Raw genomic sequence first — 14225 nt, 5'->3', positions numbered from 1 at the left:
AAGAGGCCATAAATTAGAAGCTTCTTATGCATAACCCATCATTAATTAGCTAAATATAAGGCTAATACTGCAATTAATTCTATATATAGGGCTATACATCAATCTAAAATAGGATGATCTATTTTGGGGGCAATTTTAATGGAGTTGATGGAGGGAAAGACTGCGAGAGTGCACGCACTGATTTAAAGCAACGATATTCGAGTGACAGGTTGTTTTAAAACTCTGCAGATGCAATAAAAACAATTCTAATCTTTACAATTAAAAAACATGGTGACCCCCGAAAGCCAGATAGAGATGGGTAAATTAGACGCGTATTCGATCTTTATATTACTGTACCATAGACAATGCTGCAACAAATGTAGGCCTACCTGTCACAAGAAAATAAGTTACCATGATGAGGTGATAGGTCTACATGCATTGTGAACTGTGCTCCATACTGAGATGGGCTGTCTGTCGTCACCCCGAGTGTTGATTCATCATGCAGAGGTCGTAGAGAAGCCTGTTCATATAAATAATTTATTATAATTTACCGGTTTCTCGCAGTTATTTATACTGGGAAAATGGAGTAGATTTGGGTGATAAATCCTGGTGAATCTCGGTAACCAGGTTCCCGCCATTCAACCCTAGTCTGGACCACACAAACGTAGGTGTTGTAACCGTTTATGTTCTGACCACAGCCGTTGTATGTGATTGTCAAGCAACCACTTATCAGTCCAAAACCCATGGCAAACTGTCATAAAATAAAGTGTCTAGCCATAGAAAATGATAGCAGATTAGACCTAAATTCTGACAACATCCAATTGATCTCCATCTAATGCATCAGTTAGAAACGTGAAAGTCGTAATGATTTCCCTGGAGACTTGAGTGAGTTGAGGCAGAGCGAATTGGTTAAACAACATTTGAGATGGCATTTAAGGACCCAACTTAAAGCAGGCAGGCAGCAGTGTTTCCTAATCAGAGTGTTTTGGGTTTTGAGCTGCTTTTTTGCTATGCTTTAATGCCGAGGGTTGCACATGCAGGCTGGCATTAGGCTGGGCTGCTGTTGATCAAAGCTGGGTAGAGTGCGCCCTGCTGGCCTGGACCTAATCCCCCTTCATGGGCATGAGGAGCACAGGGGACTGGGAAGGAGGAGAGGGGAGGAGTGAGCAGGGGAAGAGGGGGCTGGGGAGGAGTGGAGAGGAAGAGGGGCTGGGGAGGAGTGGAGAGAAGAGGAGGAGGGGACTGGAAAGGAGGGGCCTGGGGGGTAGTGGAGTGGAGGAAGGGACTGGGGAGGAGCGGAGGGTAGGAGGGGCTGGGGAGGAGTGGAGAGGATGGGCTGTGGAGAGGGGGGGCTGGGGATGAGTGGAGGGGGCTGGGCAGGAGTGGAGAGGAGAGGAGGAGGGGACTGGAGAGGAGGGGCCTGGGGGGTAGTAGAGTGGAGGAAGGGACTGGGGAGGAGCGGAGGGTAGGAGGGGGCTGTGAAAAGGAGAGGAAAGTGGGGACTGTGGAGAAGAGTGACTTACTGGGGATTGGGGCTGACAAGAGGATGGGATTTGGGATTCTAGGGCTGTCCTGACTTTGGGGAGACCCCTTCCCTGCCATGTTAACCCCATGTGGGCTCACTCCCTCCTCTATATCCAAAGCTTCTCACAGAATAAAGCTTTTCCTTCAGGCCAGTTTGACAGACAGCTGAGAAGGCAGGCATTTCCCATAGGGTGTATAGGCTCCCGCCCCCTTCACGCCCCCCTCCACTCACTCCCTCCCTCCCTCCCTCCCTCAGCAGGCTAGACAGGAATGGCATAGCATGACATTCTTTAGCCCAGAGAGATTCAGCTGCTTACCACAAAGCAGTGTTCACTTCAAAAAGTGGTTATCGGTTCCTGCTCTACTTTACATTTGAAAACCACAAGCCTTTCTCAGAACCACCTCGGGCTAAACTCAATCACCATGGTCACCACGAATACTGTGCATTACTGTTCATCACAGTACATGAGGAAAGGAGAGGGAGGACAGGAGAGCCCTAGATGAGGGTGGCAGAGAAAAGGTAGCCTATGGACAGTCAGAGATGGAGGGAGAATCAAAAAAAAAGATGGTCTGGTGAGGGAGAGAAAGATATAGCGAGAGATGAATGGAATCTGTCAGATGGTCTGAGGGAGGAGATGTGAGAAATGATAGCGAGAGGAAAGATGAGGACAGATTGAGGGATAAATTGAGAGCAGGAGGGGTGGAGTGAGAGAGAGGGAGGGAGGGATGTCAGCCAAGAGGGGGGATCTATATTAGAATGAAAACAGACATGCTCCTCTGGCTCTGCAGGCTGACACCACTATCATAAAAGCATCTCGCTGCACGCATTCACACACACCACCAGCCAAAACCACCGTCCTCACATCCCGGAGCAGACCACCTCCCCCAACACACACATCCTCCCTACCCCCACACACACCTCTTATGTAACAGCGTGTTCCACCCGTGAGGAGACAACGCAACAGTGCCCTCTTGCCCCCCCCCCCCCCCCCCCCCCCCCCCCCTCCTTGGGTGTGCACACACAAAACACATTGGATTCGAGCCCTGGAACGTGTGAAATCTGATTAGACAATTACATTGACTCACCAATGGGCTGTTTAGGAACACACCATTAGCTTCCAGCCAGGAAAGGAGATGAGATGAGGGGAGACAACTACTGTTAGGGGACTCATTCTCACTATCGGTTGGCATTCATTTTGAAGCGATTTTCTCTCTACTACTAAACTACTAGTAAAACCTTGAGGACCTTGAATCTAATAACTTAAAACACATTGAAAAAATGAAGAGCTCCTAAATGTGTTGCCAAGACGACCAGTGACACATACATAAAGAAGGTGTCAGAAACCGTGTTCTTCTGCCATGATGTAAAAGATTTGGAGAAGACAGATTTGTGAATGTGGGACCAATCTGGGGTGTTGAGTGAGAGGAGAGCAGATCAGAGGAGCAGGGAGAGGAAGACTCCGAGTCAGCTGTGAGCTTAACGGCTGCCGAGGCTGCTTCAGAGAACTTCAAGCTTCATTAAGCCTTTAAACCCCTAGCTAGCTGCGGAGTTCTTAAAGTCACCATGTCACCACCAAATTCCTGCTCACTACTCAGCTATGTGACGGGGGAAAACAAGACGCGCAGTAATCTTTTGTTTTGTTTTATGTATTTAAATGTGTGGACTGTGGACAAACTAATCAAACAAACTAATGTAAGGTAAATGTTAATGGCATGAAATGGCCACATGTATGCAAATACTATCACCAAAATAATTTCCTCTTTATGTAGTGAAAACATCCTCTCTCTGGCCTCACTATGAGTGTGTGTACATGGAAATATGACCAGCCTGGATTAGGGCATTTTTAAGACAGCTGAGTCTGACTGATTAGCCTTTTTATTTGAAACTCGTATAATGGTCATGTGACATTTTCTGAGCGGGCATGTATTAGTCTGCTACGTGTTGTGTACAAAGGGGTCCTTCAGCTTGGGCACTGGCTGGCTGGCTGCGTTGGATATCTCCTTCGTCATCAGTTCCACATGAGGACGCATTCCCATGCTGCACCTGTCCGTCACGCCGACACACGCTGCCTCAAAGACGTGTGACACAGCAACATTGTAAAACATTACCCAACTCTTTACCCGAGTGAAGGAAAAAACATCACCTCTGCCCTGTCATCTGACGGTCTAGCTCACCCGTAGTATCCTACTATCTGAAGTGGAGACAGCAGTAGCCTAAAAGTACAATAGGCCAAGTAATATATTGTCTGAGTGACTTTTGAATAAATAGGCCAACCAATAACAGTATAATGGCAGTGAATCGCAGTTTAAAAGCAATGCACTGTCAACTAAGCGCAAAGTTTCACTCAACTGGAGCACTGCAGTTTGTGATACGTTTGATTGAGACTGGAAAATAAAATATATATTTTTTAAACAAGTCCGGGGCAGACAGTTATTAAAAGTAAAATCCTACATTTTCCTAAATGTGGGTTGTTTGCTAAGCTAAACTAAGGAGTAGCCTAATACAAGTAAATCTTTCAGGGCTGGTACAAAGCACTCTGGCACCTCAGCCTCTGGGGAAGCCCTGTGTGCTCCGATGCTGAGGTTTAAACCACTGCTTCTGTTCTCTCTCACACACTCTGAGTTTGTTAGTGGGGAAACAGTTACATCCTCTTGGCAAGGGAGAGCTTTGTTAGGTTATTCTCCTGGGAGGTCTCTGGGCTGATCCTAGTTAAGTGGAGTCACAGAGGGACACTAACCTAACGTAGAAATACGCCCGAGCGGAATCCCCACTTCTGTTTTTCAGGGGAAATGGAAGTTAGGTTGATAATACTGTTTCCTGAAAACCAGTACAATCCGCTTTCTGACAACACTGCTAAGGGTGGAGGAACACTGAAGTCCCTGAAATATGAGCTGATCCTAGTTCAGTGGGATTCTGGAAAAAGGTACCAGGTTTGGGAATCGCCGTTTCAACCACAGCTCCCCTGAGTCTTAAAAGCCCTCAACTCACATGGCACCGGTTGTCAACACAACATGTTTTCTCACAGCCTTGAACTGTGAGTTTTTACTTGGGTTAGGTCTATCTTTAGTTTATGTAATAAGTATTGTAATAAACAATATTTTGTCTGTGTAGGTCTCGGTCTTATTATCCTGCAATAAGTGTTAAGTCATTTAATTACCAACATACAGTAATGTACTGTACTACTGACCTGTCATAGTAATGGCCCTTGTGTGGGCAGAACTGGAGGTCTCACTCTGCAGACTGTCAAAGAGCACCGCCATGGCCCTTTGATCTGAGCCTGCTCTGTGTGTGTGTGTGTGTGTGTGTGTGTGTGTGTGTGTGTGTGTGTGTGTGTGTGTGTGTGTGTGTATCTCTCTCTGGCAGACCCTCTGCTCACCCAGGTAAGATACTGTATCTCATCTGGTCACCGAGGGAGGGAGGGCAAGGTCTGGTTGGATTCACAGGCTTTAGAGTAAAGGTTCTACAACTGAGCAATCTCACTGCATCTGCCCGCCATTCAGGCCTATATCTCCAACAGGCATATCTCACAGGTACCAAACAGGTGTTGTTGATTGGAAAGACATGACCGTCGCCGCTACACACCTAAAGACCTAATAATGCATGACTGTAGAGATTAGATAGAGTCTACTGGACTTCCTGTTACAGAGGCTTCACACACATCTAACACAGAAAGGCCTGCAGTGCCACAGTGGCCTACAGTAAAAGCAGCTGTGCCTGCAGCAAGTCAGCCAATCAGCCGAGGCAGCTCCCGTTTCCCCTCTCCTTATATTCACTATCTGAGAGGAACAGTCACTCAACGTCAGTCAGTCAACTGAAGACGTGGCAGTAGCACTACTAGCTTCCCTCCTCTGATCCTCGCCATCCTCCCACTTTATATTTCATTGAGAAGACGCTCTTATCCAAAGCCACTTACAGTTAGTGCATTCGTCTTTAAGATAGCCGGGTGAGACATCCACATATCACAGGCGTAGTAGTAAGTACACTATTCCTCAATAAAGAAGTTAGCTGCTAAGTCAGTGGAAGTAGGAAAAGACAAGAGCAAGCTGTGTTTTTTCTATGGGGGAGGGTCTTATTCTAAGATATTCTTTGAAGAGGTCGGGTTTCAGACATTTTCAGAAGATGGGAAGGGACTGGGCAGGGACACTTCCTCCCCAGCAGACGTGCCCGGCATTCTAGAAGAGCCAGCGTACATTCCTCCACCATTCGAGTGCCTCACACAAGGGCATATGGGCTGCTGCTTTGAACGACCTTGTATGCTGCTACTCCTGCTCCACTGGCCTTTAAGACCAGAGTCAGGCGGTTGGACTTTTGAACTGTAGAGAGACAGGGACCTGGGTATTGGGTAGTGGCCCAGGGGGGTGAGTAAAGAGTCAGACAGGGCCTGAGGAGGGCTCAGATGAGCAGAGTTAAGCTGACTTACGTGGGACAGGGAGGGAGGGAAGTGTTGGCTGGCTGGCTCCTGGAGGAAGAGCAGCATCAAAGCTACTGTACTGTAATGGCTGTCACAGCTGGATGGTTGGCTAGCTAGTTCGACTCAGCTGACTGCACATGTATGCCACACAGGGAGGCTGCAGGCCTAGTGTTAAGCATATTAACTAGTGCTGGGAGATATGGACAAAAATCCATATTGCAATAAATTGCCTGAATTGGTGCGATAAATAGAACAATACGTTTAATAACAATGTGCACCATTATTTTTATTATTATCCTTTAAAAACTACTACTACTAGTTTAATGGTTATGCCATCAATTCTCCCATTAACAATCACCCATATAGCAAACAAACTTCACTTCAAACTTCACATTTCTGTACTACAGGCTACTTCTGCACCTCTCTGATTCAGAGGGGTTGGGTTAAATGTGGAAGACACATTTCAGTTGAAGGCATTCAGTTGTACAAGTGACTAGGTATCCCCCTTACCCCTTCCCCTTCTCGTAATGAACGATATCAGCAAAATGGTCGGTGTCGATCATTTTTGGTTAATCGTCCAAGCTCTACTGTTCACCACCAATATCACACACACACACTTTCACACACCATCTACATGAACTGATTCTAGTATCCACTCAAGTCAGCAGCATACTACCCTGCATACCACTGCTGGCTTGCTTCTGAAGCTAAGCAGGGCTGGTCCTGGTCAGTCCCTGTATGGGAGACCAGATGCTGCTGGAAGTGGTGTTGGAGGGCCAGTAGGAGGCACTCTTTCCTCTGGTCTAAAAAATATCCCAATGTCCCAGGGCAGTGATTGGGGACACTACCCTGTGTAGGGTGCAGTCTTTCGGATGGGACGTTAAACGTGTGTCCTGACTCTCTGAGGTCATTAAAGATCCCATGGCACTTATCGTAAGAGTAGGGGTGTTAACCCCGGTGACCTGGCTAAATTCCCAATCTGGCCCTCAAACCATCACGGTCACCTAATAATCCCCAGTTTACAATTGACTCATTCATCCCTCTCCCCTGTAACTATTCCCCAGGTTGTTGCTGAGAATGTGTTCTCAGTCAACTTACCTGGTAAAATAACAGATAGATATATATATTTTTTTTAAGTCACTGTTGGCTTTTAAACAAAGACACAAAAGGACTATGGGCCTGGCACATTTGACAGTGAATGGGACAACAACATGTTAGCCATTTTCAGTTTCACATTGACAACGACCTCTGCAACAATAGCTAGCCTCTCTCAGTCCGGGCAGGACAGGACACACGTTTGGGGAGACAGAGAGTGTGTGTGTGTGTGTTTTGGCCTCTGTTCACGTGCAGTACCAGGCTCCTAAATTTAAAAAGCTCACCTTCACGTTTCTAAGACCTTCATGTCCCTGGTGAACGTTCTAGAAACAAAGACACAGTCAGACAGGCAAGCACAGTGTTTGTGCTAATCATCCCCTGCTTACCCAGAAGCCTTGGTTATATTACTGCCACTTCTCTGTCTCTCTGTTTCTCCCGCCAGCTGAAGCAGAGGTGGTGTATCAGTGGTGGGAGAGTGAATGAAAAGCGCTTCCTGCTCTCTGGTGGGGCTGGGACTGGGGCTAGTGCTGAGGATGGGACTGGGGCTAGTGCTGAGGATGAGACTGGGGCTAGTGCTGAGGATGAGACTGGGGCTAGTGCTGAGGATGGGACTGGGGCTAGTGCTGAGGATGGGACTGGGGCTAGTGCTGAGGATGGGACTGGGGCTAGTGCTGAGGATGGGACTGGGGCTAGTGCTGAGGATGGGACTGGGGCTAGTGCTGAGGATGGGACTGGGGCTAGTGCTGAGGATGGGACTGGGGCTAGTGCTGAGGATGGGACTGGGGCTGGGGCTGAGGATGGGACTGGGGCTGGGGCTGAGGATGGGACTGGGGCTAGTGCTGAGGATGGGACTGGGGCTGAGGATGGGACTGGGGCTGAGGATGGGACTGGGGCTGAGGATGGGGCTGGGGCTGAGGATGGGACTGGGGCTGAGGATGGGACTGGGGCTGAGGATGGGACTGGGGCTAGTGCTGAGGATGGGACTGGGGCTAGTGCTGAGGATGGGACTGGGGCTAGTGCTGAGGATGGGACTGGGGCTAGTGCTGAGGATGGGACTGGGGCTAGTGCTGAGGATGGGACTGGGGCTAGTGCTGAGGATGGGACTGGGGCTAGTGCTGAGGATGGGACTGGGGCTGGGGCTGAGGATGGGACTGGGGCTGGGGCTGAGGATGGGACTGGGGCTAGTGCTGAGGATGGGACTGGGGCTGAGGATGGGACTGGGGCTGAGGATGGGACTGGGGCTGAGGATGGGACTGGGGCTGAGGATGGGACTGGGGCTGAGGATGGGACTGGGGCTGAGGATGGGACTGGGGCTGAGGATGGGACTGGGGCTGAGGATGGGACTGGGGCTGAGGATGGGACTGGGGCTGAGGATGGGACTGGGGCTGAGGATGGGACTGGGGCTAGTGCTGAGGATGGGACTGGGGCTAGTGCTGAGGATGGGACTGGGGCTAGTGCTGAGGATGGGACTGGGGCTAGTGCTGAGGATGGGACTGGGGCTAGTGCTGAGGATGGGACTGGGGCTAGTGCTGAGGATGGGACTGGGGCTAGTGCTGAGGATGGGACTGGGGCTAGTGCTGAGGATGGGACTGGGGCTAGTGCTGAGGATGGGACTGGGGCTGGGGCTGAGGATGGGACTGGGGCTAGTGCTGAGGATGGGACTGGGGCTGAGGATGGGACTGGGGCTGAGGATGGGACTGGGGCTGAGGATGGGACTGGGGCTGAGGATGGGACTGGGGCTGAGGATGGGACTGGGGCTGAGGATGGGACTGGGGCTGAGGATGGGACTGGGGCTGAGGATGGGACTGGGGCTGAGGATGGGACTGGGGCTGAGGATGGGACTGGGGCTGAGGATGGGACTGGGGCTGAGGATGGGACTGGGGCTAGTGCTGAGGATGGGACTGGGGCTAGTGCTGAGGATGGGACTGGGGCTAGTGCTGAGGATGGGACTGGGGCTAGTGCTGAGGATGGGACTGGGGCTAGTGCTGAGGATGGGACTGGGGCTAGTGCTGAGGATGGGACTGGGGCTAGTGCTGAGGATGGGACTGGGGCTAGTGCTGAGGATGGGACTGGGGCTAGTGCTGAGGATGGGACTGGGACTGGGCTGTGGCTGAGGTTGGGACTGGGGCTAGTGCTGAGGATGGGACTGGGACTGGGCTGTGGCTGAGGTTGGGACTGGGGCTAGTGCTGAGGATGGGACTGGGCTGAGGCTGGGGCTGAGGTTGGGACTGGGGCTAGTGCTGAGGATGGGACTGGGCTGAGGTTGGGACTGGGGCTGAGGTTGGGACTGGGGCTGAGGTTGGGACTGGGGCTGAGGTTGGGACTGGGGCTGAGGTTGGGACTGGGGCTGAGGTTGGGACTGGGGCTGAGGTTGGGACTGGGGCTGAGGTTGGGACTGGGGCTGAGGTTGGGACTGGGGCTGAGACTGGGGCTGAGGCTGTGGCTAAGGTTGGGACTGGGGCTAGTGCTGAGGATGGGACTGGGGCTAAGTTTGGGACTGGGGCTAGTGCTGAGGATGGGACTGGGCTGAGGCTGTGGCTAGGGCTGGAACTTAGGCTAGGGCTGGTGCATGCAAACCCAGCTTGGCAGGCAGGCAGTTACTGTGACAGTCGAGGATGCAGGGTGCCTGGAGGACAGGGCCCGTGCAGCATTTAAATGACCACAATTTACTGAATACATTTAAGAGCTGGGGTTTTATGGTCCCCCAAGCCCCTTTACATCCCTCTCTCTCTACCCATCTACTCCTCTATCCCTCTCCCTCTCTCCATCCATCCATCCATCCATCCGCCCACACAGGCATTCATGCCTTTCATTGCAATGATAATGGGCCAAAGCTGTAACAGGGCCCATGTCTGAGGGCCATAAGTTGCAGCGCTGGCTTTGTGGCCATATCATGCGTGTCGATGGGACGGAGTGTGCTGCCACGGTTCAACAAAGACGGAGGGAGAGAAGGGACAAAACAACCACACAAGACTGTCCCTACTGCCTTCAGCAGGGCAACTTTGCCCAAAGCATAGCTTCCCTGTTATTCTTAAAACACCTCATGCCAGTATTTACACACAGTCAGGCCTGGTCGGCAAGCCTGAACACGATAGGTGACGGGTGTTCAAAATGTGTGTAAGCTATACACACACTATGGTGATACTGGATAGGCAGTTATTGTGTGGGGAGCTTCACTTCCTACTTACCTTGTCAATACTTGTTCCCAGAGCCTTATATCTGCCTATCATTACCATCCTGCATGGAATATGGACTGTTACGCTCACCTCGCCTGTCAAAGTTCACAGTTAATGACAACAGGGAAGAATGGGCACGTCCTATACCATCTGCAGGGCATTGTAACAGAGGACAATAGTCTTTCTACACTGGGGATAAGGAGAGGTGAGGTGCAGCAGGGTTGACTTTGAGCACCTGCAGGGTAGGCCGAAATCAAAGTTACAATGGTATAACATGGCATTCAGCTGCGCCATGTAGGCTAATGCCATTCTCTAATACAAATAGATATTGTAGGCTTTGGAAGGACATGCAGGGAGGTGTACACCAACGCACAAGTGTACATTAGGTGCAACAGTTCCTTCCTTGAATTCCATCACCAAAAATGGCACAAAATGCACAAGAAAGTGAATTGTGCACAATGATGAAGACAAGGTACATGGCTTTTTCGCTCTTGCCAACTTCAAGAGCCACCTATTAAATCAGGCCACTGATTATCTAACCATGTGTCAACGTAAGGCCCAGTGTAATAACATCCACACCTCTTTCACACCTCAACAGCGCCTCATAAACATCATTGAACAAGTGGCTTTTTACCTGCGTAAAACCGCAACAGAGAGCCAAGCTCGGTGTTCGTCCCTTCCTCCTGCACGCGCCACGGGTCCTTAAATCCCAGTTTAAAGAGAAAGTCATTCTGGATCTGGAGAGGCCTTTCGTCTTGCCCAAGCCTCCTGACCGCTTCACCGTGGAGCTGAACGTAAAGTGTGGGACTGGTGTCATCTGCTGCGTCTCTATCCTGATCAGTCGCCCCCGACCCTGTTTTCAAACCGCCTTGCCGATTGTCAGGTTTATGGATGTCGGGCCTATTAACTCTCAAACAGGCCCGGGGCAATGAGCTACTGCTACTGCTGGGTGGCAGGCTGCCCAGACTGAGAAGTTTGAGTCTGTCACCTGCCCCCATATCATTTGTCACGTCATTTAAATGCCCACCATTGCTAAACTTGTAGTTGGCAGAGACAGTGTTGCCATTGGGGAGAATGGGGTCAACCTTTGTGGTAGGACAGTCGAGCTCGAGTTCGTCTGAGGAGCTTCCATAGGTTTCGTGGCCCTCCATGGCTCTATCAAAAGTAGGGCTCAGGATGGATGCGTCTGTGCCCAGGATCATGTCGTCACTGAGGGAGTCCCGGTGCTCACTGAGCCGGACCCCGGAGCTGCTGAGGTCATCGAATGCACTGCTGCTCTCCACGTCTGAACCAGAATTGAGCCCGTAGCTGTCCAGTCCGTTCAGCCTCTGTTCTGAATCATAATCGTTAGGAGTATCCAGGTTAGAATTCAGATCCGACGAGTTAGTTATATTATCTTGCGACTCTGAGTCTGGAGTAAAAAGTTGTGCATCTAAATCCTGTTGCTTTTGCCTCTCATCGCCGTTCTCCATAAGCAGTAGCCTCAGCCGGTCACTTGGCTGGTCCGATAGGCCGCCACTGAGTTCTGGGGGTCCCGAATGGTTGCACTTGATACTTCCATCTTCATTTAGCTTAGACTGGGCGTCATTATATGTATACTTCACATTACAGTTTCCGTTTTGATCAGTCTTTAAGTTGTCTTTACAAAATATACGCAATACAGTGCTCGACTTACTGCAGAGTTTGCTCATACGGAGCGCCATCTCGCCGGCTGTGGTATCCATCGTGCACACAACCGGCCTAGGATATGAAGGCGACGTGAGTTTATCGTGGACATGTATGGATCCCCTGTGAAGATCCCCTCGCACCCACTCTCTATCTGAAGGCTGTAGTTGCATGTTTTGCCGATGCCTCAACAACGTCTTCCTATCCAGACTCCGAGTATGCAGAGACGCAGAGGAGATGGCCGAGTTCATCTTGGCGCCGAAGGCGGCAGTGACAGCTGAGGTGGCAGTGGTTGCAGAGAGGTTCCTCTTAAGCCTCCTCCGTCTCAACAGGAGCGAGTTGGAGTTACTGGATAAACTCCGACCATTCGTAGATGTGCTTCCATTACTTTTATTCGAAGCATTAGACCCCAACGCAGCCTGGGAATTTCTAATATCTAGACGAGAGGCTGCCAAATTTCCACCGCCATCATCCACTGGCGTCCCCTGGGCGACAGACAGTCCACTAGGCTTCTTAAACTTATTCGCACTTACATCTGCCGAGCCTTTATCAACAACAGTCCGCGCACTTTCCATTTTGGCAAATGAAAAGTACACTAAATCTCCGTGCGTACTTCGCTTAACATCAGCCTTCTACATTAAAAAAAACGCGTCAATATGAGCACAACACAGTAAATATCCGCCGGTTGGGCGGTGTACTTATCCCGCTCTTCATTCACTTATTTGCCTTCGTGCTCCAGTTGGAATCTCCCCTGCTGTACCCGTAAACATTTTTACCAAGGAAATCCGCAAAAAGAGTCTGGACTCGAAGTTTGAGATCGGTACAAGGGCGGAGACGTGACTGTGTGTCTCATTTACACTGAATACTATGGTAGAATATGAAATGAACGTCGGGAGACCGCTTACGCAAATACAGAACGATATATATTCATGATGTGACAAATGGGGCGCAACACCGTTTTGCCTTCTGGGAAATGTATTTTGATGTAAGGATTTCATGTTGAAATACCGAAGTGAAAACTACATTTCCCAAATGAAGTGAATACCCACAGCAGACAATGTTCAGAATGGTGTAAATAGATATGTAATACACAGAAATACAGCTTCTGTTTGGTAGAGAGCCTTATCATGTTTAAGCAAAGGGCAACATTTCTGCCGTGCCTTCAGAACATATTAATCATACCCCTCGACTTATTCCACATTTTGTGTTACAGACTGAATTAAAAAATTATAGATATATATATTTACCCATCTACACACAATAACCCATAAAGACAAATTGAAAACATGTTTTTAGAATGTTTGCAAATTTATTGATTAAGAAATACAGAAATCTAATTTACATAATTATTCACACCCCCGAGTCTCTAAGAGCTTTCCACACCTAGATTGAAAAGAATAATGGACAAATGTTGCACAAACTTCAGCACTGTCAAATTGGTTGTTGATCAATGCTAGACAACTATGTTCAGGTCTTGCTTGTCAAGTAGATTTAAGTTAAAACGGTCTCAGCCATTCAGGAACATTCACTGTCATCTTGGTAATCAACTCCAGTGTAGATTTGGCCTTGTGTTTTAGGTTATTGTCCTGCTGAAAGGTGAATTCCTCTCCCAGTGTCTAGTGGGAAGTGGACTGAACCAGGTTTTCCGCTAGGATTTTGACTGTGCTTAGCTCCATTCCATTTATTTTTCATCCTGAAAATCTCCCTAGTCCTTAACGATTACAAGCAGACCCATAACATGATATAGCCACCACTATGTTTGAAAATATGGAGAGTGGTACTCAGTAATGTTTTGTATTGGATTTGCCCCAAACATAACACTTTGTATTCAGGACAAAAAGTGAATTGCTTTGCCACATGTTTTGCAGTATTACTTTAGTGTCTTGTTGCAAACAGGAGGCATGTTTTGGAACATTTCTATTCTGTACAGACTACAATGTTATGTTGATCCATCCTCAGTTCTCCTATCATAGCCATTGAACTCTGTTTTAAATTCACCATTTGCCTCTGTGAAATCCCTGAGTGGTTTCCTTCCTCTCCGGCAACTGAGTTAGGAAGGACACCTGTATCTTTGTAGTGACTGGGTGTATTGATATACCATCCAAAGTGTAATTAATAACTTCACCATGCTCAAAGGGATATTCAATGTCTGCTTTTATATTTTATTTTGACCAATCTTCCAATAGTTGCCCTTCTTTGCGAGGCATTGGAAAACCTCCCGGTCTTTGTGGTTGAAACGGTAAACCTCCCGGTTTTTGTGGTTGAAACGGTTTCAAATGCACTGCTTGACTGAGGGACGTTACAGATAATTGTATGTGTGGGGTACAGAGGTGAGGTAGTCATTCAAAAATCATGTTAAACACTTTTTACTCCT

At 49.0% G+C, this 14225-nt stretch overlaps 1 protein-coding gene across 1 annotated transcript in view; it reads right to left on the bottom strand.

The window, feature by feature from the left end:
- The window catches only part of LOC139559627 (PH domain leucine-rich repeat-containing protein phosphatase 1-like), a 78431-nt gene extending 65692 nt beyond the window's left edge, over nt 1-12739 (bottom strand). The window contains exon 1 of the mRNA XM_071375777.1: nt 10821-12739. Within this exon, the coding sequence (XP_071231878.1) occupies nt 10821-12426 (1606 nt within the window). The 5' untranslated portion in view covers nt 12427-12739. The remainder of the gene's footprint in view (nt 1-10820) is intronic.
- Nucleotides 12740-14225: the final 1486 nt, after the last annotated feature.

This window comes from Salvelinus alpinus, chromosome 30 (assembly GCF_045679555.1).
Source record: "Salvelinus alpinus chromosome 30, SLU_Salpinus.1, whole genome shotgun sequence".
Lineage (NCBI taxonomy): Eukaryota > Metazoa > Chordata > Actinopteri > Salmoniformes > Salmonidae > Salvelinus > Salvelinus alpinus.
Note: the sequence above shows the minus strand (reverse complement) of the source record. Positions and strands in the feature narration are given on the sequence as shown.